The sequence below is a fragment of the Primulina eburnea genome, chromosome 10, assembly GCF_022965805.1.
Source record: "Primulina eburnea isolate SZY01 chromosome 10, ASM2296580v1, whole genome shotgun sequence".
NCBI classification, from domain to species: domain Eukaryota; kingdom Viridiplantae; phylum Streptophyta; class Magnoliopsida; order Lamiales; family Gesneriaceae; genus Primulina; species Primulina eburnea.
Window position 1 is genome coordinate 396,582 of NC_133110.1, and position 26,393 is coordinate 422,974.

The following is a 26,393-nucleotide window of genomic DNA, read 5'->3' on the forward strand; positions in this document are numbered from 1 at the left end:
ACCAAGGAATCAAACATCGAAAGACAAATATGTTGCTACAATAATAGCACAACACAAGCAAGGTTTACGCAACCAGCTGTTCGACTTCATCCAACGCGTAGTTGTTGGTGGATACGTTAGCATAACTCACTTTGTTGAACCGGACAACCACCAGGTAACGAGTGCCGGGATCCTGCTCGATTAAGATACATGATGGAATAAGTACTGGAGAACAAAAATGTCACACACAGGAGAGCATGTGTAATTAACCTGGTCGACCGCAGCGCCAACACCCTTGTACCAATACGATTCTCTCCTTATAATTTTAACCTGAAAGGTCTACGACGTTAAGCCATTAAACTTGTTTTGTTCCATATACCACGATTATATGGTACTAAATATAATAGCATATCTTTATGTTGCATTCAAAAATACTCGATGGATATAACAATATCACGTGTCAAAATTTTAAAAAACAATGAGTTAAAAAGGTAGTTTTAAATAATTAGATAGCTCAAATTTTTTTTTTGAAGTCTATAAAATTAGAATAAAATTAAGTTTAAGATTGAAAAATTATTCTCAAATTACCCGTTTAAAAACCCCATTTTAATTAATATTTCCGTTGAAAGATATTTTCGGGATCCAATTTTGCACCTCATACCATATACGGAATCGAAACTGATAAATAAATTAGCTATTTAAAGTGCGTCAGGTCCAACAGTGTGTCGGTGCAGGGGGGAACAACCACAGTTCGGGTTTCAGCATATGTCACCGCGAATCTCTGGCCACATTGTCACTGTGGTGTTGAATCCCGGCGAAGTCTTCACGAACAGTCTGTAAAGTGTTTGATTTGTCCTTTATTTTCCAGAGGGTAGCTGTGTATAGTGTTTGGATGCTTTGACGGTTTTGGAGGTCTCTGTGGTGTTTTCGTTGTGGTTCCTGCTTTTTGTGTGCTGTGCGTAATTGATTTAGCAATTCTGGTCGAATCACTGAGGAAATTGTAGTTTATACGGAGATGATGTATATTGAATTGTAACTTAATGATGTGAGAATTCGTGGGCATGTACTGCAAATGTTCATTCGGCAGGTAGACTGCCTTGCTTCACAGCACATTATCTACCCATTTTTCTCATTCCATATTTAGTCTTCTTTTACTTCTTTTCGTTGTTTTCTTACTGGTTGTGTTTCTATTGGAGTGGTGATTATTACAAAAGAATTTTCCTTTTCCAGGTATCGAGATGTGAATGGTATTGGTGGGAATGGATAAGATTTGCAGATTTGGTAAAATATTTCCAGGGTGCCGAGGGAGGACGGTGAACCTCTTCGAAATGAATGTAGTGGTCCCACAAACCAGCTGCTCACTGATAAGCATCATCAGGATCGTACATACTTCCATCTTCTTTTCTACTATTTTGTGCCAAATGTTCTTTAGTATCCATCATAGACTCATAGTTCCTCTTCTAAATCAATCATATTGGCAGTTGTAACAATTCTGACAGATTTTTAAATGACTGTAAAATTTGGCAAGCAAAGTTTTAATTTTGATAGTTATCCTTCGTTTTTCCTTGTTGTATCTTTTCTTGCTTTAGGGTACATTGTTCATTCTATTACTACTTACCAAGCATCTGAGAATGCATCAGATGCGAGTGATGATTTGGTGTGTGCTATTTGACATTATACTAATTGTTTCACAGGTTCCCCTTGCTCAAGTAGCAGATCGGACAGCAAAAATGAGTTCTTCGGGTTACGAAATCGAGGACAAATTGGTGAAGTCCTGTACTATTGTTTGAGCGGAACATGCCAGCTTGCCCTTTACTTTGCTAAGTTTGCTTTTGCACTAATTTAATTTGGATCTGTGTGACATTTGCAGATTTTTATCTGATTTCCGGAATTCTACTTCTAACATAAAATCAAATAGTTCCCCCGTGAAGATGCTTGTTGCCCATGAGATGTCTAAAAAAGTTGACTCGAGACGCAGTCCACCTAATGTAATTGCCAAATTAATGGGGCTTGAAACTCTTCCAAGACAGGAAACTGATTCATATATGCAGAAAAACCATTGTAGAAGTCACCCTCGAAGTCACTCAAACATACAAGTGAATTGCTGGGAGCAGCAAATTGAGTTCTTTAACCACATGGAGCCCAATGAATGTAAGGATGTTTATGAAATATTGCAGAACTCACCACGTAAGGGGAGATTTGATAGAACCACAGATGACAAAAAGATGGCTCACGTTCGTCAGAAGTTTACAGAAGCGAAACGCCTGTCTATGGATGAAAAGCTTCGCCAATCTAAGCAATTCCAAGGCACGTTAGAAGTGCTGAATGCCAACAACAATTTGTTCCTCCAGTGTCTGCAAGAACCAAATTCAATGATTTCACAAAATATTTACAACTTACAGTCTATTCCTCCTCCTCCAGGGACAAAGCGTATCACCATTCTAAGACCTTCAAAGCTTGCCGACAGTAATAACTTTGCTAGATCTTGGAATAAAGTCGGAAAAGAAATTAAAAAAGGTTCATTTGTGCTGAATGGACTGGAGAAAGGCCAACTGGTTAATTCCTCTCCAGTAAGTTGGAATAATTTTGAAAATTCTCCTCAACCAACTCAAATTGTAGTTCTAAAACCGAGTTCTTTGAAAGTCACTCGATGTTAAGGCTGTGGGATCGTCTCATTCACAGTCACGAAGGGTGATAAATGGTGAAGACTTATTTGGGGATATAGAGGAGGGTGAGAATGAAGCATCAAAAGAAGTTGCAAAGGCTATGACACAGCAAATGCTTAAAAAAATTGGGAGGCATCACAGAGATGAAGCCCTGACTTCTTCCATGCTTTCCAATGGCTATGTAGGTGATGAAAGTTCCTTTAATAAATCAGAAATGGAATACTCTACTGCAAATCTTACGGAATCAGAAGTCATGTCACCTGTATCTAGGCACTCTTGGAATTATATTAACAGGAATGGAAGTCCCTACTCATCCTCCTCATTTAGTAGAGTATTCTATTCTCCAGAGTCATCAGTTTGCAGAGAAGCGAAGAAACGTCTCTCTGAAAGGTGGACCATGATGGAATCCAATGAAAGTTGTCTTGAACAGCGACTTGAAAGAAGAAGCTCTAGCACATTAGGTGAAATGCTTGCACTTTCCGAGAAAAAGGCACCTGTGCATGTTGAAGTAGTCAATTTGAATAAAGAACCTATGGATTCAAATTCTTTCATCGGTAGTGAACTTAGAACCAATGAAAACTTGGATAATTCGCCAAAGAATCTTGTGAGATCAAAATCTGTACCTGTTTCTTCTTCCAAATATGGAACCGGGTTAAAGACCGATGTATCATTTCTGGATAAGGTCCAGCGAGAAGCTCCAGAGGAAGACAAAGGAAAGAAGTGTTAAATCATCATTTAAATTGAAGGTGTCGAGATTGTTTTTCTCAAGGAACAAAAAATCTCACAAAGATGAATCCCTTTTATCTGAAATCAAAGATGAGCTTCACTCCTCCGTGATTGATTGTGGACAAATTGACACCCATATAAGTGCAGGTCTTAGCAACCTAGGTATTGAACATTTTTCACGTAATCTGCCTGAGCCTTCAAACGTAGCATATTTTTCAAATCAAGTTGGCAAGTTGGGCACATTACTTCCCGAGGTAATTTCATCAATTTGAGTAATTATATGTCAAGACTTTATTTTTTTCTACTTGATCCATACTTTATTTGCACTGTCAGAGACTTGCGATCTGTGGACTAAGAAGCCAATTTTGTTGCTTACTACCTGATTGTAAGACAGCATGTTAAACATTCACAGTGAACTAATTGCTACTTTTCTCAGTGGATTCCCTCACTTTTACATTCACCAAACATCTGTGGCGGATATAGGAATTTTTCTATAATTTGTTTAGTTGAGCAAAATGTGAACATATTTCCTTTCAGCTTATCTAGCGCTACTGAATGTTTGATTTAGTTTTCCTTCACATTTGCTGCTTTAGTTTATTCCTTGACAATAGAATGAATATTTGGTTTTTATTAAGAGTGGCTCCTGGCTTTGCCATCGGTTTTGTTCTACTCACAATTAGAGTGGTAATCGAATTAGAGTTGTAATCGAACCGAATCGAGCCGAATATCATATAAATTGAAGGGTTGAATTAGACTCAAATTAAATATAATCGAGTTCGATCTCGATTCGAAGCTCGAAAAGTTTAATTTTTTTGGCTTGAATTCGGCTTGTTACGAATTTTGAGTTCGACTTGAAATATACGAACTATTGCGCGGATAGTAAGGGTCGGGAATGAAGGTTCGAAAGCTCGAAACGTGCGAGAAGCTCGAAATGTATATATATTTAATATCTAATTATATATGTTAATAAATATTAAGGCTCGTGAACTATTGAATAAAATAATCTTGACTTGAGTTTGGCTCGAAAAAAGTCCGAACATGTTTGAGTTCGGCTCGAGTTCGATAAATTCGAATACAAATCAAATATTTATCGAGTCAACTCGAAAGCTCGCGAACCGGGTCGATTCGTTTACAGCCTTAATCACGATTAGGATGTTGAATAGTTGATAAACGTTTGCCATTAGAAAACTTGCTCATTAAGATTAATCTTAATTGAAAAATAGGAGACTATTGATCCTATGTTACTATATTTACAGACAGGACTGTCCACGAGAAACCCTACAACATTTGGAAAACCCAGTGAGAACTTGGATCAGCCTAGCCCAATTTCTGTCTTTGATCGACCCTTTGAAGATGATCAACATTCAGCAACAACGTTTCCACATTATGTCAAACCTGACCAACAAGGTGAAACATACTGCATGAATTTCACATCAACTCATTTTTTCGTCTCATATGTTCTTGAGCTAAAATTGATCTGTATTCATTCTTTCACACAACAGGTTTGAAGTCACCTGTCAATCTTGTTAGGTCAAACTTGATTGACAAATCACCACCTATAGGATCCATTGCTCGAACTCTTACATGGGATGATTCATGTATGGACATGGCCTCGTCATACTCCCCAAACCAATCCTTGACGTCCCAAGGTACGGATGATGAAGAACAAGAATGGTTTTCTTTTGTCAAGACACTTTTATCTGCAGCCAATGTGCAAGGTAGGATGCAATTTAACACATTTACAACCAAATGGCACTCTTCTGAAAGCCCATTGGACCCATCGTTAAGAGACAAATACATAGATCTGCAAGATCAGGACATAATGTATGAGGCAAAACGAAGGCAAAAAAGATCGACTCGAAAGCTTGTTTTTGATTATGTGAATGCCACATTAGTTGAAATTGCAGAATATGGGTCGGTCTCAGGCCAAAGCTCCACTCTATCCATTAAAGCTGACTATAACTTATTAGACAATGCATCATACACAGTGCTAGATGAGGTGTGGACACGAATGAATGCTTGGTTTTCTTGTGAGGTCAAATGTATGTCAGACTATAGTGGGGACGGAAACGACCTGTTTTTGGAGAGGGTAGTGAGAAAGGAAGTGGTAGGGAAGTGGTGGATCGATCGTTTTAGATTAGAGATTGATAATTTTGGTCACGAAATTGAAGCGAAGTTGCTGGAAGAGCTCCTGCAGGAGGCTGTGGCTGAACTTACAGGTTGAGTATAAAAATCCGCCGTTTATTCGTTCAGTAAATTTTATCATCATCCTCGTGCAACGACTCTGTTATTTTCTTATTATGTTTTACACAAATATCAACCCATCATTCCACTATGTGTCCAGTGATCCCAATTTACTGCAAGTAATGTGCATCCATTGTTCCTCTTCTCTATATTTTTTTGGATATCCTTTGAATTTGTTTAGTACCAGAATGACGCAATTTATTTACTGAAACGATTAGTTCTGCCTTACACGGGGGTGTCTGGATAAAAGAAGAGTCCACATTATACAATAATATATCAGAATTTGCATTTTCTTTTGTGGCTATGTTTTTTTTTCACTTTTTATTAGATTCCGAAAGTTACATATTTTTCCATTAAACTTGTCAAAAACTATACATCAATAATTTTATATTTTAACAGATTTATTTATCAATATTTTGGTTAAAAGTCGAATGCTATTTTGTTTAGTTTGGAGAAACTAGTTAAAGGTAAGTTAATTTTAAACATTTATCTTTTATTTCTTTCGCTAAAAGGAAATAGCCATTCATTGATCGGTGGAATGTTATTCCAGTTGGGCTATTTCTCTTTGTTTAATTTGAATTCGGATTTTGTGTCATTAATAGTAGTTGGTGGACAGGTGCATTACTTGCTCATATTTTTCAAAAGCTTATTTTATCTAAAAATAATAATAATAATAATTTAAACAATGAATAAATTTTTGGAGTTGGGGAAAAAATGAAGGGTATTTCAGTATTATATTATAAATTCGAATTTTGTTTGTTTAATACCCAATTATTTTTCATATGTATTTTGTATTCTAACGTTACATGGATTGGGTTAAAATCAAATGCATGTATATTACAATAATATGATGAAAATTTGTGACAGATTACGGTAATTTCGTGAATTTATTAAATATGTACTGTAGCTAGCTGTAAAGCTAATCACTTTAATTAATTAATTACTTCTTGGAGCCATCTTCAATATAAAAAAAGTTTATTTAATTTTTTTTATTATTAAATTCAACATTTTAAGTGCATATTAGTTATTATTTCAGAAAAACAGTAGTTTTTTGTTTTTTGACCTTACGTGGTACAACGATGAGATAATTTCTTCAATCTTTAAAAATATTTGAGCTATTAGAGGGTTTAAAAGATTCAGGGCATCTTCACGGCAAGACATAATTTTAAGAACAATACATGTCCAAACCTACAAATTAATTGGTATCAAAATCAAAATCAAAATCAAAATCATGCACCTTCAATTCATATAATTACAAGGTAGTACAATTATTATTGAGAATGTTAATTATCTCCACTACTCTACTACGACAATCGAAACGTGTTGTATGAGTTGAGATGTTATGCATAATTTTAAACAATGTATATTCTTAAGTTTAGCTCTCCTTGCCCGTAGTATATCTTGACTGAATTAATGTTGCAGTTTTTGATACAACTACAGCTGCTTTAATTCAAACCAGGCTTGTCTTTTGCTTAGCTAGTTCCAGTTTTGCACTCACTCTGATATTGCTGGCATCTGCCATTTATTAGGGTTTCAACAAAAAGCATTAATTAATCAACTTAAATTCCCCTTATATATATATATGTACATGTTCACCACCATATATACATTTACCGACCAATCTTTTAAGTTAAAGATTATTCTAATTTGCTTGTCTACTCATGTCTTCTTCATACGCCATTTTTGCTGTTGCTTTAGCTTTCACCACGGCGGCAACCGTGTTGCCGTCGGTGGAGAGTTCACGTGCTTTCTTCGTATTCGGGGATTCCCTGGTGGATAACGGCAACAACAACTATTTAGCCACAACAGCCAGGGCAGACTCGCCCCCATACGGCATCGACTACCCCAATCACCGTCCCACCGGCCGTTTCTCCAATGGATACAATCTCCCTGATCTCATAAGTATATATATATATATACGTGCTGATTGAATACATTTTTCCTGCATGTTTTATATATTAATTTAATTTACGGGAAAAACTAGTGATGACTTTTTTAGATTAACTAATTTGGCTGGTTTTCTTATTATTAGGTCAGGAGCTAGGTGCGGAAGCAACACTGCCATATTTGAGCCCTGAATTAACAGGGAAAAAGCTTTTGGTCGGAGCAAACTTTGCCTCTGCCGGAATCGGAATTCTCGACGATACCGGGTTTCAGTTTGTAAGAAACTTTACAGAATACATTACCTAGATCATTGGCTAGCTAGGGTCTCAGTGGTCATACATTTGAAAGGGTTTTTCATTGTTTTTAAATGCATGTGCTATATATATACTTGTATACATACATACATACATATAAATTATTTCAGATTAAAAGTTGACTTAATTGGATTAAATAATTGCAACTAATTTCCCATAATTAACTATTAAAAAAGCTCGGAAACTTTTATCGAGTGATTGCAGGTAAACATTATAAGAATGTACAGGCAATTGGAGTTTTTCGAAAAGTACCAGCAGCGAGTGAAGTCATTAATCGGGGAAGAAGAGTCCAAAAATCTTGTTAACAAAGCTTTAGTTCTGATAACACTTGGTGGAAATGATTTTGTTAATAATTATTTCTTGACCCCAATTACTGTCAGAAGACTTCAGTATAATCTCCAGGATTTTAACCATCTACTCATCTCCGACTACAAGAAGATTTTACAGGTAATTAACGAATATACAGATATATATATATATATATATATATATATATATATATGTAACCGATTTATATATCCATGCCAGAGGCTGTACGATTTGGGAGCCAGGAGAGTTTTGGTGACGGGGATGGGACCGCTCGGCTGCGTGCCGGCAGAGCGAGCCACCAGGAGCACCGACGGGCAATGTGCGGAGGAACCTCAACGCGCCTCAGAAATATTTAACAATTTGCTCATCCAAATGATCGCCACCCTAAATCAAGAAGTGGGTTCAGACATATTTGTCGCTGTTAATGCCAAGGAAATCCAGAATGATTTCATTCACGATCCCCTCGCCTACGGTAAATGCTGATCTCAGTCAAATCAGTAACGCATCCATTTAATTATTTTATAAAATAACATTTGCATGAGGTTTTTTTACTGTCTCAGAACTCGGAAATGTTCATGTCGTTGCTCTATAGATGAGGTGACATTATTTAACCAGTCGTAAATTTATCGTCAAATAATGTCGTTTGCATGCATTTCATTTTATGTTACATACACCTCATCATCTTATAAATAAATTAATCGCACACATTAAGTAATAACATTATGAAAATATATTTTTTTATTTGAAAGACTAGCCTGAGCATTTTTCTTCCATTCGGACAGGTTTCGTGACAGCAAAGGTGGCGTGTTGCGGACAAGGGCCTTATAATGGCATAGGACTCTGTACGCCTGCGTCGAACCTGTGTCCCAACAGAGACGTATTCGCGTTCTGGGATCCCTACCACCCCAGCGAAAGGGCCAACAAGATCATCGTTCGGACTATATTCAATGGCTCCGAACAATACATGTCGCCAATGAATCTCAGCACCATCATGAAGCTCGATTCCATGGCTTAATCTTCATTCCATTCGACAATAAACTACAAATAATTTTTTGATCTTCGGATTGCGTTATGATAATCGATCTGTGTTTGCTGCAAATTAAAAAGGTTTGAATGAATTATATTCCCTAATGAGATTAACTTTGACGATAAAAAAAAGTTATTTATATAAGTTGCGACTAGCTAGATTTTCATCGAGTTACCGAAATATAATTTCAGTGCTATTGATGAAGAAAATCGTACGCTTCGGATGAAATCAAATGCATTCTAGAATTGCACTTTTGTTTTTTATTTTAAATTTCAACACACACTTTTATTTTTATTTCTTTTTATTTCAACCATTCAAATATTAATTTAGTCCTTTCATAATTTGTCAAATTTCACTTTAGTCCATCAACAATGATTAAAAAGATTGTACACACGCGATGCATGTGCAGAGTAACTACTATATATGATGGGTTTGAACAGTGTAAGCATTCACACAAATTACACTAAATCCGAGATTTATTAATACTTCTATCTGATTAAAATCATACACGTTACCTAATTATATACATGCACAAAAAAAATTAAAAGAACATAGATTTTGTTCCGAATTGAAGATTTCATTAAAATTCAAATTTTCATATGAAGAAAAAACAAATTGGTAATTGTAAAATATCCACTTAATTATGAAATAAGAAAATAAATAAATAAATAATGTAATAATAGTCGGGGAGGAAAATAAAATCATTGTCGGCTAATTTTTTTTTATTTTTTTCCTGGTGTGGATATGCATTTTAATTATGCTTCATTTATAGAAATGAGGTTTATTTCTAATGGGGAACATGCTCATAATAGTTAAAAGAAAATATAGAAAAAGGTCTATATATGTAAAAATAAAAAATAAAATAAAACTCTGTTTCATGAGTAGCATTAAATTTACACTTATTTAACAAATTAGTTTCGCACTTTTGGCTACGTGATATAATATATTTTATTTGTATACTATATGATATGATTGGCTTTATTTATTGGTTGTTAATTAAATAATAAAATCTTCAATTCTTTTTTTAAAAGGGAAATAATAAAAAAAAAATTAAAAGAAAAGAATTTGAACCTCAGACAATTTATTTTGGACCCGTCGATCTGGCAAAGCTCTCCTTTCCCTTCGTCACATTTCCCTTTTTGTCAGTTTAACTCTGCTCGTCCCCCGAAGATCTGATCCTGAGCCTTCCAGATCGCGGGGAATTCCCGGAATACGCCTGCCGCCGTCATGGAGGAGGCATTGGAGTTGGCGAGTGCGAAGGACACCAAGGAGAGGATGGCTGGCGTCGAGCGTCTCCACGAACTACTCGAAGCATCTGTTGGCAGAAAAGTCAAAGAAACATTTAGGCACAAGCATTTATTCCATGTCAGACGAATTGGTTGAATAAAAAAGAAAAACGTGGGATGCAAAGTTTGAAAAGTTTGAAACGAAACTTTTGTTCAGACGAGGAATTGCATCTATAAATAGATGCATTCCTTCATCAGTTGGTGCATCCCAATCTCAAGTAATATCATGAGTTTTCTCTCTTCTCTTCTATTAGTTCTATATTATTTGTGAGGTATTTGTTCTCCTGTATTAAGAGAGTGTGTTCTCTTTGGAAACACAGTGAGTGAGTTGTACACCACAAAATATTATAGTGGAATTCTTTTCATCTTGCCCGTGGTTTTTACCCTAATAATTATTAGGGGTTTTCCACGTAAATCTCGGTGTCCAGTTTATTCTTTATTTTCGGGTTTTATTATCTCAAATTCCGCACGTGGGACCAACAAGTGGTATCAGAGCCTTGGTTTAAAATTTCTTAAGATTCTGAGTATGCTCTGTGGTTGCAGCCTAGACTGATCTTCCACATCAGAAAAGATTTTTCGAGATTTTTTATTTAAGGCGAGATTATTTTGTCCGGTCTACTAAAATTGTTGTAGACGTAATGGCGGGAAGGTACGAGATAGCAAAGTTCAACGGAAGCAATTTTATGCTGTGGAAAATAAAGATACAAGCAATTTTAAGAAAGGAGAATTGCTTGGCGGCTATTGGAGACAGACCGGTGGAGATTGCGGATGATGGAAAGTGGAATGAGATGAATGACAACGCTGTTGCCAATTTACACTTGGCTATAGCAGACGAAGTTTTGTCAAGTATCTCTGAGATAAAAACAGCTAAAGTTATCTGGGATACTCTAACAAAGATGTACGAGGTCAAGTCGCTACACAATATGATTTTCCTAAAGAGAAGGCTTTATACTCTTCGGATGACGGAATCCTCATCGATGACCGACCATATCAATACACTAAATACTCTATTTGCCCAACTCACTTCCATGGGGCATAAAATAGGGGAAAATGAACGTGCGAAGCTTCTACTTCAAAGTCTACCGGATTCATATGATCAACTTATCATCAACATTACCAACAATATTCTTATGGGCTTTCTAAGATTCGACGATGTCTTAACTGCGGTTCTCGGAGAAGAAAGCCGGCGCAAGAATAAGGAAGATAGGTTGGTATCCTCGAAGCAGGCAGAGGCGTTACCGATGATAAGAAGAAGATTCATGGACCGTGACTCCAGTGGGAGCCAAAGGCGAGGTAGATCAAAGTCGAGAAGTAAGAAGAAAAATATTTACTGCTTTAAATGTGGCGGTAAAGGGCACTTCAAGAAAGAGTGTACGAGTATCGAGAAGAGTTCTCAAGGAAATGTGGCCAGTACTTCAGGCAGTGGTGAAATATTATTCAGCGAAGCAGCAACAGTTGCAGAAGGCAGACACAAATTTTGTGACACATGGATTATGGATTCAGGAGCGACGTGGCATATGACGTCTCGGAGAGAATGGTTTGATCATTATGAACCAGTCTCAGGAGGATCTGTATTCATGGGAAATGATCATGCCTTGGAAATCGCTGGGGTCGGTACTATCAAAATTAAAATGTTTGATGGCATCATTCGCACCATACAGGAGGTACGACATGTGAAAGGACTGGCGAAAAATCTTTTGTCCTTGGGGCAATTGGATGACATCGGGTGCAAAACTCGGATCGAGAAAGGGATCATGAAAATTGTAAAAGGCGCGCTTGTGGTTATGAAGGCGGAAAAGGTTGCTGCAAATCTGTATGTACTTTTGGGAGAAACACACAAAGAGGCAGAACTAGCTGTTGCATCAATTGGTTCAGGAGAAGAATTAACAGTGTTATGGCATAGAAAGCTCGGGCATATGTCAGAACGAGGGTTGAAAATTCTCTCAGAACGGAAGCTGCTGCCGGGACTTACAAAAGTGTCACTACCCTTTTGTGAGCACTGTGTTACCAGTAAACAACACAGATTAAAGTTTGGCACTTCTACTGCCAGGAGCAAAAGCATATTGGAGCTGATTTATTCGGATGTTTGGCAAGCACCGGTTGTATCCCTAGGAGGAGCGAGATATTTTGTCTCGTTCATTGATGATTTCTCTAGGAGATGTTGGGTGTATCCAATCAAGAAGAAATCAGATGTTTTCCAAGTCTTCAAAGATTTCAAAGCGCGGGTTGAACTTGATTCTGAAAAGAAAATCAAGTGTCTGAGGACTGACAATGGAGGAGAATATACCAGTGACGAGTTTGATGCATATTGTCAACATGAGGGCATCAAGAGACAGTTCACGACGGCTTACACACCTCAACAGAATGGAGTGGCGGAGCGGATGAACAGGACCTTGTTGGACAGAACAAGAGCTATGTTGAGGACTGCGGGTCTAGAAAAGTCATTTTGGGCGGAAGCAGTCAAAACCGCTTGTTATATTATCAATCGTTCTCCTTCAGTGGCGATTGATCTGAAGACTCCGATGGAGATGTGGACCGGGAAGCCGACAGATTATTCTCTTATGCATACATTTGGAAGTCCGGTGTACGTTCTGTACAATGAGCAAGAAAGATCAAAGTTGGATTCGAAATCCAGAAAATGTATCTTCTTGGGTTATGCTGATGGAGTAAAGGGGTTTCGCTTGTGGGATCCTACTGTTCACAAGCTTGTCATCAGCAGGGATGTTATCTTCGAGGAAGATAAAGTAAAGGGAGACAAAGGCACACATAATTCAGAAACTACTACATTTCAGGCGGAGAATAAGACAGACGAAGGTCAAGTTTCTTGTGAAGCAGTACCAGAGCACGAAGAACAAGAACATGTTGAGTCTGAGGTTTCCAATGTGAGGCAGTCAACTCGAGACAGAAGACCTCCAGGTTGGCTTTCAGATTATGTCACTGAAAGCAACATTGCATATTGCCTATTATCAGAGGATGGTGAGCCATCGAGTTTCCACGAGGCTACTCAAAGCTCAGATGTATCCTTATGGATGATAGCAATGCAAGAAGAGTTGGAGGCATTAGACAGGAATAAAACTTGGGATCTTGTTACACTACCACGAGGGAGGAAAGCCATTGGAAACAGATGGGTCTATAAGATCAAGCGTGATGGCAATAACCAAGTGGAGCGGTATCGTGCTAGATTGGTGGTAAAAGGGTATGCTCAGAAAGAAGGCATCGACTTCAATGAGATATTTTCTCCTGTGGTTCGGCTTACAACAGTCAGAGTAGTGTTGGCATTGTGTGCGGTGTTTGACCTACATCTAGAACAGCTAGATGTGAAAACTGCATTTCTTCATGGAGATCTTGAAGAAGAAATCTATATGCTCCAGCCAGAAGGTTTTGCGGAAATAGGCAAAGAGAACTTGGTTTGCAGGTTGAAGAAATCTCTGTACGGTCTCAAACAGGCGCCGAGGTGTTGGTACAAGAGATTTGATTCCTATATCATGAGCCTTGGATACAACAGACTGAGTGCAGACCCTTGTACGTATTTCAAGAGGTCTGGTGATGATTATATCATTTTGCTGTTGTATGTGGATGACATGTTGGTAGCAGGCCCCAACAAAGATCAGGTCCAAGGATTGAAGGCACAGTTGGCTAGGGAATTTGATATGAAGGACTTGGGACCAGCAAACAAGATTCTAGGGATGCAAGTTCACCGAGACAGAAGTAACAGAAAGATTTGGCTTTCCCAGAAAAATTATTTGAAGAAAGTCTTGCAACGCTTCAACATGCAAGATAGTAAGCCAATATCGACCCCTCTTCCTGTTAACTTCAAGTTATCCTCCGAGATGTGTCCTAGCAGTGAAGCAGAGAGGATGGAGATGTTTCGAGTACCATATGCATCAGCAGTGGGGAGTTTGATGTTCGCCATGATATGTACAAGACCGGACATTGCTCAAGCAATGGGAGCAGTTAGTCGGTATATGGCGAATCCTGGACGAGAGCATTGGAGCACTGTCAAGAGGATCCTTAGATACATCAAGGGTACCTCGAATGCTGCATTATGTTATGGAGGATCGGATTTTACACTCAGGGGCTATGTCGATTCAGATTATGCAGGTGATCCTGACAAGAGAAAATCTACTACTGGTTATGTGTTTACACTTGCAGGGGGAGCAGTAAGCTGGGTTTCAAAACTGCAGACGGTTGTGGCGTTATCTACAACAGAGGCAGAATACATGGCAGCTACTCAAGGTTGTAAGGAGGCAATATGGATTAAAAGGTTATTGGAGGAGATCGGGCACAAACAAGAGAGTGTTCCTTTGTTTTGTGACAGTCAGAGTGCCTTGCACATTGCAAGGAATCCAGCCTTTCATTCCAGGACGAAACACATTGGAGTACAATTTCACTTTGTGCGAGAAGTAGTAGAAGAAGGAAGTGTGGATATGCAGAAGATCCATACAAAGGAAAACATAGCTGATTTTCTGACCAAGCCAGTAAACATTGAAAAGTTTGAGTGGTGTAGATCCTCAAGTGGTCTAGCGGAAACGTAAGCAGCAGGGAATGGCAAGATTGAAAGGATGTGTGGAGATGTGTTTGATTCTCAATCAAATCTCCAAGTGGGAGAAATGTTGGCAGAAAAGTCAAAGAAACATTTAGGCACAAGCATTTATTCCATGTCAGACGAATTGGTTGAATAAAAAAGAAAAACGTGGGATGCAAAGTTTGAAAAGTTTGAAACGAAACTTTTGTTCAGACGAGGAATTGCATCTATAAATAGATGCATTCCTTCATCAGTTGGTGCATCCCAATCTCAAGTAATATCATGAGTTTTCTCTCTTCTCTTCTATTAGTTCTATATTATTTGTGAGGTATTTGTTCTCCTGTATTAAGAGAGTGTGTTCTCTTTGGAAACACAGTGAGTGAGTTGTACACCACAAAATATTATAGTGGAATTCTTTTCATCTTGCCCGTGGTTTTTACCCTAATAATTATTAGGGGTTTTCCACGTAAATCTCGGTGTCCAGTTTATTCTTTATTTTCGGGTTTTATTATCTCAAATTCCGCACGTGGGACCAACAGCATCGAGGAAGACTTATTCGGCGACGGAGGTGGCGTCACTTGTCGACGTATGCTTAGATCTCTTGAAGGACAACAATTTCAGAGTGTCTCAGGGTGCTCTGCAGGCACTTGACTCAGCTGCCGTGCTCTCCGGCGAACATTTGAAGCTCCACTTTAATGCTCTCGTACCCGCTGTAGTCGAGAGATTGGGAGACTCCAAACAGCCTGTCAGGGATGCTGCGAGGAGGCTTTTGCTTACTCTCATGGAAGTATGTTGTCTGATTCTTGGTTTGCTCACTAGCACGCTTATTAGTTCTCTTCGAATGGTCTGTTCTCAAATTTTGGTTGTCATTCGTCTGTCCGTGTGGTTTACTTTTTTTACGCTGTTATTTGAACTTATTCTATCAAAATCTTAAATATGATAACTATTCAGAATGGATACTAATCAAATGCCGAACTAATTTTCCTTGCTGAATCACAACTTTTCTTAATTGTTTTTTGCATTAGTTACAAATGTAGGATTCAGAGTTCAGAAAGTTTAATATCAGATATGTAGTGTTCAAATTCACTTTGCTGATAGGCTTTCATTTGCATTTATTTAAAATTTCATGTGGGACTGTTTCTCACTTTGTGTAATGTGCCACTAATCCATTGCACATTACCACTACATGTTATGCTAGGGGAATTAGGAAAGTTTATTCTAATTGTGACGAAGGAATTCATCTTTAGAAACTGCACTCTCTCAATATTAATGGATATCCTAGGCCATTCAATATTTTTCTCACTTGCGTAGATGTGTTTAATGTACTTTAAAGTTATCTATTAAACTACTCGACCAATGTGTGTTGTCTTTTGTCCATGGTGTCATTGGCCCAGTACATATTGAAGGATTTTGTGTGGAGATTATGTCATAGTGATTTGATAGGGTGATGGGACATGGATAAAGCATAACATGCTCAGTGCATCCACTTGCAGCTTCTTGTGCACGAATTTAGCATGCATTTTTCGTGAACTGTTATATATTTTCTCAAAAGTCCAATCCCACCTTTACTTCGAGAAAGAATGAATTGATAGCAATGCTTAGATTCCCCCATCCCCCGAAACTAAACCCATATTGACCTACAATGGCAACCCAAACCTCCTTTCCTCTTGATCTGTTGACATATTTCCGAATTAACCAGATTGTTTGATTCGACTTATCATAGCTAATCCAAAGAAAGTCTCACATATTTTTCTCTATCTCAATTGTCATGCTATGAGACATTTTCTTCCTTATTGATCCTTATGTCTCATTGCTGCTCCTTGATCTCCTCCATTTAAATGTTCGTAAAATTTTATGCAATTCAAAACTTCTACTGCCCTTTAAATATTTTTATGCTCACGAATGCAAAGATAAATTTCAATCGATCGTTTCCCCAATATGTATATGTAAGCATTAAACGCGTGTTATTAGTATATCTTTATACTTAAGCTGATCAACGTTCTCAGTTTATCTACCACTTTTATTTTTAACCATGGATGTGTTATTGCAACTTTAATCTTTCTTTTATCCCACTCAAACTCGACTGTGGATATGATATCTCTTTTTCTTGAGCCAAGTTCTGCAGTCATATTTATCCCTCCTAAAAATGATGCCCTCTCACATGGAATTCTTCGTGGCCCATGCTCTCTCTCTCATGCTCAGGTTCCAAAATGCAGTGTGCTTTAGCTGTTGAGAATGGAAAAATCAAGAGATGTTGATAATTTGATTCAGTTTCTGCTTCGTTCATACAATAGTCGATATGAGCAACAGCAAAAATTTACTGGTTCTGGCCTTTTACAGTTTTTTTTTAGTGTAATGTTTCCTCAAACTTGTAGTGGAGTTGAGCGAGCAGCTCTTAAAGCATTTCAGATTTTCTGTTGCTGCTGAGCTATTTGTGTCTTGATTGGGGCAAATAGACAGTTTAGTCCTTTGATTTAAAGAATTTTCTCCTAGATTTAGAGTTTCTAAACTGGATTTGAGTGTTTTATCGATTCTACGTTTATTCTCAGAAGGTTAAATATTGACAATGTGAAGGTGTCTTCCCCTACAATCATTGTTGAAAGAGCTGGATCTTATGCTTGGACTCACAAAAGCTGGAGAGTTCGAGAAGAGTTTGCTCGTACTGTCACATCTGCAATTGGTCTCTTTGTGTCAACAGAACTTCCCCTTCAACATGCTATTCTTCCATCTGTATGTTGTCCTCTTTCATCTTTTATTGTTGTTCTGTTGTTGTTTCACGTGTTAAATTCTCAGTGAAGGAGGAACCAAGAATGATATAAATGTGAGTTAGAAAGTGTGGCTTTATTTACTGTCTTCTTGGATGTTAGATTTTGCAAATGTTGAATGATATAAATCCTGGTGTAAGAGAATCGGCCACAGCATGTATTGAGGTAAGTAAAATCAGTGATTAATGATATCTGTTTGAACACACACACACACACACAACTATATATGGCTAACTCCGTTTGGTTATTCTCATTTGGATGGAGTAAGATGAGATCAAGCATTGCAGTACTTTGTCTGTCAAGAATTGTTTTACCTTCTGTCTTTCATTTTTCCATGTCTTCTTCCACAGGAGATGTATACTCAAGCTGGGACACAGTTTCTTGAGGAACTTCACAGGCATCATTTATCTACAACATTGGTAATAACTAAACTGTTTGTTATGAACTTATGATACCTATATGTTCATGGCACTTGTCAAGAAATGAAGCTTAGTGTTGTTTTTATTTACTATTGACGCGGTCACGCGGTGTAATAATCCCATTATTTTAACATATAATGAACTCTGAATGGAGTTATTTTTCTCAAGCATTTTTTGACATGATAATCGATGCAGTTAAAAGATATTAATTCCAGATTAGAAAAAATTGAGCCGAAGGTTTACTCTTCAGATGCAATTGGTAGCAATTACTCTTCTAATGAGACTAAGCCTGCAAGCATTAATCCCAAAAAAAGCAGCCCGAAGTCCAAAACCTCAACTCGTGGGCTTTCTCTATTTGGAGGTTAGTACAGATGTGGGATTGTATAGACATGGTTATCATAAAATACGTTTCAATGTTTAGCAATTTTTTTTTTTGTAATTGTCTTATATTGTCATTTTACCACTAGAGTCACTCAGCTTTCGAACTTTATAAAGTTCATTTTGGACCTCAAGTTGTTCAGATGCTTTACAATTGTCAGAATTATGTGTGGTGGGAAAGATTGATTTTATTACTGCTGATATAGTTATGGAAGTAAAGTTACACATGTTCATTGGATTGTTCTGCTCACTTTTACTAAAAGAAGTTAAAAAAAATTCCATTGCTCTAAAATTATTGGCAAATGGCAATTGACTATTGTAACATCAATTGCTTTTTGTCACTTTAATATTAAGCTTGCTAACTTCTTGTATTCTTGGTCCTGAGCAGCTGATGGAGATATTACCGAGAAACCTGTTGAACCAATTACAATGTATTCAGAAAGGGATCTCATCAGGGAGTTTGAGAAGATTACTTCGACCCTTGTGCCAGATAAGGATTGGTCAATGAGGATTGCAGCCATGCAGAGAGTTGAAGGTCTTGTGATTGGAGGTGAGTTGAGTACACAAAATTTGAGGTTGACTTTCCCTTTCTATGATAGCTAAAAAGGAGGTGTTTATGTGTTTTTACCATTGTACTGAATAGCATGCACAAAGGATCAAACATTGTTAGCCTTTATCTTGACGTAACATTATAAATATAAAAGCAACTTCTTACCCATTTGAATTGCAACTGATGATATTTTTTAGAGTAGAATTATGTTCCTGGAAAAGAAGTTTATTCTATATGTTGGATGATATAAGTGAATGCTTCTTGATGTCCATATTTATGAGCAATATCAATTATTTCATCCGTATTTGGTAGGTGAAATATTTAATTCGGTTCTGCTGTTCAGGTGCAGTTGATTACCCTTGTTTCCATGGACTTCTCAAGCAGTTGGTCGGTCCTTTGAGCACACAATTATCTGATCGACGATCTAGCATTGTGAAGCAGGTGAGACAACGTGCATTATTACTTAACTGGTGCCTCTGAGAATGACTTACTTAAATTGCCATAGAGATAACTCTGTTGTTGTTTGCATTGTGGAATTTTCTTCATCGGTTGTATCCTTAATATATGTTGAGTTATCTATGGCTGCATTTTGCGATTGGAAGTTTTATTCTTGCTTTAGGTTTCTAATTGTTGGTTTGGGCATTTAATTAGAAAACGAAGTTTACTTGACTGTGTTGATGCTTTGTTGTGCTGAAACTACCTTTCTGTTACTGGTCCACTAATGTATCTGTAGGCCATTGGAATTGTTTTTGTTACTTGCTGGATTTATCATCTGCAATTCTGGTTACTTGTTTACTTTGTTAGGCCTGCCATTTATTAAACTTCTTATCAAAAGATCTCTTGGGACACTTCGAGGGATGTGCCGAGGTTTTTATTCCGGTGAGACAAGTTTCGTGTCTAGTTTCCCCAGTTTGGTACTATAATTTTCTTGTTTCTAACCTGTGCTTGCGACATAGGTCCTTTTCAAGCTTGTGGTGATAAAAGTGCTTGTTATTGCCGAATCCGCAGATAACTGTATTAAAACGGTATAATTTCTCTTAGTTAGTTCAATATTTCTTGGATCTTGCACGACTTTTGTAATTTGCAACCTTTTCCCCAGATGTTGCGCAATTGCAAAGTTTCGTGTGTACTTCCTCGGATAGTTGACTCTGCAAAGAATGACCGCAGTGCTATACTTCGTGCGAGGTGTTTCTGTAACTCTTTATGCTACTGGGCTGCAATATCTTGTGGTTTAATTGTTTTGCTTTTGTTTCCAAAATAGGTGTTGTGAATATGCGCTTCTAATCCTTGAATGTTGGGCTGATGCTCCCGAAATACAACATTCGGCTGACCTCTATGAAGACCTCATTAGATGTTGCGTTGCTGATGCAATGAGTGAGGTATAGATGTGTTATCTGTGAATTCTTTTATCTGTTTCTCATGGACACTATCTGCTTACCTACTCTGTTAACATTTATACTTTGTTGAATGAAAATTTGGGCTGGGCTTATGTTCGGATGTTTTCTGTTGAATAGTTATTCTCATTTGCTTTCTCTGTCTTTCTTTGTGTAATTTTCGCAACTTGATACATTTAAACTCAACAGGTGCGATCTACTGCTAGGACCTGTTATAGAATGTTTGCTAAAACCTGGCCCGAGCGCTCACGGCGGTTGTTTTCGTCTTTTGATCCGGTGGTTCAAAGGGTACACACTCTTCTATTGAAAGGTTTCAACCTGCATCCTCTTCATACTTCCAACATTAACTTATAGAGGAATATTTTCCTAGGTGTTAACCGATGAGGATGGTGGAATGCACAGAAGGCATGCTTCTCCTTCCAATCCCGAAAGGAGTTCGAACTTGTCATACACCTCTCAGGCATCCGTCCCTTCAAACATTCCTGGTCATGGGACTTCTGTCGTAGTTGCAATGGATAGAAGTACAAGTATACTTTCAGGGACATCAATTACATCTGGATTACTGCTCTCGCAATCAAAGTCTGTGGGTAAAGTAACAGACCATACGCTTGAAAGTGTGCTGCACTCGAGCAAACAAAAGGTCACTGCTATAGAAAGTATGTTGAGAGGCTTGGATGTATCAGGCAAAAGCAGATCCTCTAGTTTGGACTTAGGTACTCAAAATGCTTTCTACCATCAGTTAGTGATTTTCATTGGTGTTGGCAGTGTTCGGTTGACTATGTTGCCATACGTCAACCAAATGCCTGATTCTTATAATTATAAATATCTTTTTGAATGACAGTTTCGTTGATAAAATGCCTCGATACTTAAATAGCTATTACAGCTAGTTATTTATATCGTTGCTCCTAGTGCAGGAGTGGACCCACCATCCTCTCGTGATCCACCATTTCCCCCTGCTGTTCCAGCTTCAAATAGTCAAAAAAATTCTTTTGTAGACACAATTTCTGGTATTTCTAAAGGTAATAATCGCAACGGAGGTTTGGCATTGTCAGATATCATCACTCAAATTCAGGCTTCTAAAGATTCGGGTAAATCTTCTCATAGTAGCTTGGGAAGTGAATCTCTGTCTATGCATTCAACTTACCCTTCCAAGAGAAATTTTGAAAAAGAGCTGGAAAGAGGTTTTAATGAAGAATATACAGAATTTAAGGAGTCGAAAAGATATATGAATTCCCATATTGACAGGCAATACTTGGAAGCATCTTATAAAGATGGTAATTATAGGGACTCCCAGAATAGCCATGTACCACATTTTCAGCGTCCACTTTTAAGAAAGAATGCACTTGGACGGATGCCCGCAGGGAGGAGAAGGAGCTTTGATGACATCCAGCTACCACTGGGAGATGTCTCGAGTTATGCAGATGGTCCAGCTTCCCTTAATGACGCTCTAAGTGAGGGTCTTAGTTCTAATTCAGATTGGAATGCTCGGGTTGCTGCATTTAATTATATTCGCTCTCTGCTACAGCAGGACACGAGAGGAATTCAAGAAATACTGCAGTATTTTGAGAAGGTCATGAAGCTATTTTTCCAACATTTGGATGATCCCCATCATAAAGTCGCACAAGCTGCCCTTTCCACACTTGCCGATCTTATTCCAGCATGCAGAAAGCCATTTGAAAATTACTTAGAGAGGATTCTACCCCATGTTTTCTCCCGGCTGATCGATCCAAAGGAATTAGTTAGGCAACCTTGCTCAACTACATTAGATCTTGTTGGCAAAACATACGGTACTGATGCACTTCTGCCAGCTTTTCTCCGATCATTGGATGAACAACGCTCTCCAAAGGCAAAATTAGCTGTTATTGAGTTTGCCATCGGTTCATTTAACAAGCATGCATCAAATTCTGAAGGCTCTGCTAATAGTGGCATCCTAAAGTTATGGCTTGCAAAATTAACGCCGCTGGTCCATGATAAAAATACTAAACTGAAAGTAGCTGCCATCACATGTATAATAACTGTTTACACGTATTTTGATTCAATAGCAGTAATACATTTTATCCTTAGCTTACCTGTTGAAGAACAGAATTCTTTGAGACGAGCCCTCAAGCAGCATACTCCTCGCATTGAAGTAGACTTGGTGAATTTTCTGCAAAGTAAGAAAGAGAAACGTGGTAAGTCCTCTTACGATCCATCTGATCTGATCGGAACTTCTTCTGAAGAGGGGTACATTGGAGCATCAAAGAACAGCCAGCTGTTAGGAAGGTATTCTTCTGGTTCTGTTGATAGTGATGGTGGTAGGAAGTGGAGTTCTCTTCAAGATGCACAGTATATCACAGGGTCTATTGGCAACTTAAAATCTGATGATATTCAAGAGAACTTGCGCCATGAGGTTATGGAGACTAATTCATACCCTGAAGTCTCCCCTTCAAATTGCAAAAGTTTTAAATACGCCTCTAAGACGGACCGTGATAAAGCTAGAACTTATGCAATAGATAGCCATTCAAATGGTGAGATTTCTTCAGTTTCATGCTCGGATATCAATCGGGATTTTCTGCCAAAGTCGGACTTTGGGGTTGATAGTGCTCTCTCACCCAAATCGACACCAAATAATCCTAGGTTTTCTGATTTAAAACTGAATTCTACCTCAGAACTGGGACCAAGCATTCCCCAGATCATTCATTTGGTGAGTTTCAAATCTACCACATTTGTCACTGGCTAGCTTTCTGTCACCATGTTTTTGTTTCTATTGTTATTTATATGCAAAAACCTAATTGTAAGCTAGTCCCTTTTTTATTCCTTGTTTCCCACTTTTTGGCTAGATTTGTAATGGCAATGATGAAAGTCCTACAGCAAAGAAGCGGGATGCACTTCAACAGTTGGTTGAAGTATCTGTATCAAATGACCACTCTATTTGGAGCAAGGTACTGCCGAAAGTCAAACTTTAAATTTTCGAACAATTCCTTGTTCGTTTGTATGCATAAAATATGATCAATTTGGGTTCTTGAGGGAGTAGTGGAGATTATTTGCGAGATTTGGCTCTTTTATACTTTTGTTTTCCTTCCGTACTTCATTCGAGCTGGAATTTGATTGTTGATTTATTTCAGCATATTGATATTTATCCAACTTTATCCATCCACTCCCTGTTTGTTGGCAATAAAATGTTTATTTTGACTTTTCATACCGACCTATGTGCTTTTTTCTGAAATTTTTTGTCTATGGTAATATCGGGTCAAACTTGTGCCTGGCCAGGCTGATCGACAATCATCATACACATTGTTTAGTTCGTAGTTGTTTCTCCTTTGTCATTTCACATTTATGCAGTTTCTTTTGGTGGTTGATTCATTTTGCCTTGAGAGAGTTTTAAAGTGAATAGAGTATTGAAATGCTTTGTGACGCTGAAATATTGTGGTTCCTTTCTTATATTTTTTTTAAAAAAAAATAATTGGTCCTTGTGTTCATTTGCCTAGTGCAGTACTTCAATCAGATTTTCACTGCTGTACTTGAAGTGCTGGATGATTCTGATCCATTTATTCGCGAGTTGACTCTCTCTCTTATTTGTGAAATGTTGAAGAACCAGGTTTGATATCTGTATTTCCAAGCTTGTAATGATGTAAACCTAAGGTCTTCCCTTCTGCAGGTTTTTCACTTGTTCTTATGAAGATTTTTGTTTTTAACTACAGAAAGATTTTATGGAGGATTCTGTCGAGATTGTTATTGAAAAGCTGCTTCATGCAACAAAAGACGATGTTCTGAAAGTACGTTTTCTTTCCTCAAGTTATACCAGTTTCTGTTTGCTGTTTTTACTTCGTCTTACGGTGTGAGCTTATCAATTCAGGCATCTAATGAATTGGCGCATTGTATAGCTATAATTCTATCTCAGTATGATCCATTTAGGTGTTTAAGTGTGAGTGCTACCTTTTGATCTCACACTTTAGATTCATATGAATATTTTTTATTTTTTACATTTTTCTAAGCAATTCTTTTATTTTTTGATCCATGGATGTAGCAGGTTATTGTTCCTTTGCTCGTCACCGAGGATGAGAGAACTCTTGTTACATGCATAAACTGTTTGACAAAGGTAAATAACTCTTTGAGGATATTTTTTAGCTGTCAATCAATATCCACACATTTTTCTTAGGTCAATCAATATCCACAACATCACATTCTAATGCTTTAATTATTTGCGCAACTATATCGTGTCCAAAAATCCGTGAATTTTTTAGAAAGTAGAGCCAATTTTTGTGGATGATCACGCCACATAATTTGTCTGCAGCTTGTTGGTAGGCTCTCCCTGGAAGAACTTATGGGCCAACTTCCATCATTTTTGCCAGCTCTTTTCGATGCATTTGGGAGCCAGAGTGCAGATGTCCGTAAGGTGGTAGCTGTCAACTAATGGTTTATCAAAAACATGATAGCAAACACTTAAACTGATTTTTTTTAAATTGTCCCTTCTCCCGATTTTTTTACTTTAGATGAAAATGTGATGGTCCAACTCGTTCCATAATCGATATGCTTTTTCCATGGGATTGCAGACTGTTGTTTTCTGTTTGGTCGACATATACGTCATGCTTGGAAAACCATTTTTGCCATACTTGGAGGGGCTCAACAGCACACAACTACGGCTTGTAAGCATTTATGCAAACCGGATATCGCAGGCGAGAACTGGCACTCCTATTGATGGTACCCAATGATAGCTGCTTTTGGCTTGGATGCATCTTTCCGTGAGGAGTTATCAAGTTTGATAACTCTGTGTGTTTTGTGAGTACATATTTGTTTAAAATTTTCTAGGAAAGGGTTGGCATTTTGTTTTGCTTGATTTGATTTGATTTAATTTAATTTAATTTTTTGAAAGTAGGTTTGTTTCTTTTTTTCACTCAAACGTTGAAGAACAGAGGAGAAGATTGTTATTAGGGTGTGTGGCGACCGAAACGTAATTATTTTGAGCCCATTTATTTGTGCTTGTGAAGAAATCGATCTCGATTTGTTTTTCCCTCGTTTCACTTTCATAACAATATGACCACGTTTTGATGATTGGGACTCTACAAATTATGGTTGGTTTGGCTGGAATTTTTTTTTTCTTTTCTGAAGGTCAATGGAATCGATGGATTTTTTTTTATGATGATTTAACCCGTAGTTAGCTATGTTTTGGTGCATAAAGTTGGTCATTCATTGCTCGACTGAAAACTGGTTTTCAGTGAAAAATAAAATAAAAATTGGCTTTTATGACATTGAGTAGGTCTTATCTGAGACGGTCTTACGAATCTTTATCTTATCTGGGAAACGGGTCAATCCTACCGATATTCACAATAAAAAATAATACTCTTAACATAAAAAATAATATTTTTAATGGATGACCCAAATAAGATATTTGTCTCACAAAATATGACTCATGAGATCGTTTCACACAAGTTTTTGTTTATCACATTCAGGTCGCAGGTTGAAAGCAAATATTTCAAAATATTTTACGAAAATGTTTTCACAAGATATAAAAAATTAAATTCAAACATCGTGGTTAGCAATTTAATAATTATTTTTCATTACAAAAGATTTTGATGATCAATCACTCTCCCAACTTGTATTTTATGTTTATTTTTCAAAAAGTATGGATAACTATATTTTATACAATTTGAACAATACATCATCTTTAATTTTTTATAAAATCAACATGAACTAGATTTTAAAAAATTATATTTTGGTTTACAAAAATATTATAAATAAATTAAGTTTTGAAGTTACATGGATTTCATAAACTATTAAAGTAAACTAACTGTGGAAAGCTACGTCAGAAATAAAAAGAAAAATAAAATAAAAAGTATTCATTTACCAAATCAAATGTTCATACAATTGTTTTTTTAAATAAGATTTGTTTATTAAAATATAATATAATGTTCTTTATTATATTCTGATAATAATATAATAAAATTTTG

General features: G+C 37.2%; 3 protein-coding genes and 1 pseudogene across 9 annotated transcripts; 3 read left to right on the plus strand and 1 right to left on the minus strand.

The window, feature by feature from the left end:
• Nucleotides 1-64: 64 nt before the first annotated feature.
• LOC140803639 (photosystem I reaction center subunit IV B, chloroplastic-like) lies at nucleotides 65-1,375 on the minus strand. Its single transcript, XM_073159543.1, has 3 exons — nucleotides 1,370-1,375; nucleotides 250-309; nucleotides 65-172 (listed from the first exon to the last, which is right to left on the minus strand). Exons 1-3 carry the CDS (start codon nucleotides 1,373-1,375, stop codon nucleotides 65-67), a joined length of 174 nt encoding a protein of 57 aa, XP_073015644.1.
• On the plus strand, nucleotides 642-5,911 carry LOC140804011 (uncharacterized; annotated as a pseudogene).
• A 1,328-nt stretch (nucleotides 5,912-7,239) lies between these two features.
• Nucleotides 7,240-9,232, plus strand: LOC140804012 (GDSL esterase/lipase At5g33370-like). The gene is made up of 5 exons (XM_073159864.1): nucleotides 7,240-7,517; nucleotides 7,648-7,775; nucleotides 8,018-8,260; nucleotides 8,342-8,594; nucleotides 8,905-9,232. The coding sequence occupies exons 1-5, from the start codon at nucleotides 7,277-7,279 to the stop codon at nucleotides 9,135-9,137; spliced, it is 1,098 nt and encodes a 365-aa protein (XP_073015965.1). The 5' UTR covers nucleotides 7,240-7,276; the 3' UTR covers nucleotides 9,138-9,232.
• A 998-nt stretch (nucleotides 9,233-10,230) lies between these two features.
• LOC140804013 (CLIP-associated protein-like) lies at nucleotides 10,231-25,454 on the plus strand. Of its 7 annotated transcripts, none has more exons than XM_073159869.1 (22): nucleotides 10,231-10,459; nucleotides 15,498-15,747; nucleotides 17,535-17,690; nucleotides 17,828-17,890; nucleotides 18,076-18,144; nucleotides 18,340-18,505; nucleotides 18,911-19,072; nucleotides 19,416-19,513; nucleotides 19,877-19,951; nucleotides 20,029-20,097; nucleotides 20,172-20,257; nucleotides 20,334-20,451; nucleotides 20,656-20,754; nucleotides 20,837-21,179; nucleotides 21,381-23,149; nucleotides 23,286-23,387; nucleotides 23,939-24,043; nucleotides 24,147-24,221; nucleotides 24,302-24,370; nucleotides 24,473-24,544; nucleotides 24,740-24,841; nucleotides 24,939-25,083. In XM_073159869.1, the coding sequence occupies exons 1-22, from the start codon at nucleotides 10,377-10,379 to the stop codon at nucleotides 24,948-24,950; spliced, it is 4,143 nt and encodes a 1,380-aa protein (XP_073015970.1). In that variant the 5' UTR covers nucleotides 10,231-10,376; the 3' UTR covers nucleotides 24,951-25,083. The 7 variants fall into 7 exon arrangements, 5 of the variants coding, with proteins under 5 accessions (XP_073015970.1, XP_073015966.1, XP_073015967.1 ...); XM_073159865.1 differs by having other exon boundaries at nucleotides 10,232-10,459; nucleotides 24,999-25,454; XM_073159866.1 differs by having other exon boundaries at nucleotides 10,232-10,459; nucleotides 24,476-24,544; nucleotides 24,999-25,454.
• Nucleotides 25,455-26,393: the final 939 nt, after the last annotated feature.

What these genes read in the sequence shown, in the direction of transcription:
- LOC140803639 (XM_073159543.1), bottom strand. An exon ending in TTGGCGCTGCGGTCGACCAG is followed by an intron (nt 173 to 249) that starts GTTAATTACACA and finishes TTAATCGAGCAG; the next exon opens with GATCCCGGCACTCGTTACCT.
- LOC140804012 (XM_073159864.1), top strand. Translation starts at nt 7,277, where the DNA reads ATGTCTTCTTCATACGCCATTTTTGCTGTTGCTTTAGCTTTCACCACG. An exon ending in CAATCTCCCTGATCTCATAA is followed by an intron (nt 7,518 to 7,647) that starts GTATATATATAT and finishes TCTTATTATTAG; the next exon opens with GTCAGGAGCTAGGTGCGGAA. An exon ending in ACTACAAGAAGATTTTACAG is followed by an intron (nt 8,261 to 8,341) that starts GTAATTAACGAA and finishes TATCCATGCCAG; the next exon opens with AGGCTGTACGATTTGGGAGC.
- LOC140804013 (XM_073159865.1), top strand. Translation starts at nt 10,377, where the DNA reads ATGGAGGAGGCATTGGAGTTGGCGAGTGCGAAGGACACCAAGGAGAGG. An exon ending in TGGGCTTTCTCTATTTGGAG is followed by an intron (nt 18,506 to 18,910) that starts GTTAGTACAGAT and finishes GGTCCTGAGCAG; the next exon opens with CTGATGGAGATATTACCGAG. An exon ending in ATCCATTTAGGTGTTTAAGT is followed by an intron (nt 24,371 to 24,472) that starts GTGAGTGCTACC and finishes CCATGGATGTAG; the next exon opens with CAGGTTATTGTTCCTTTGCT.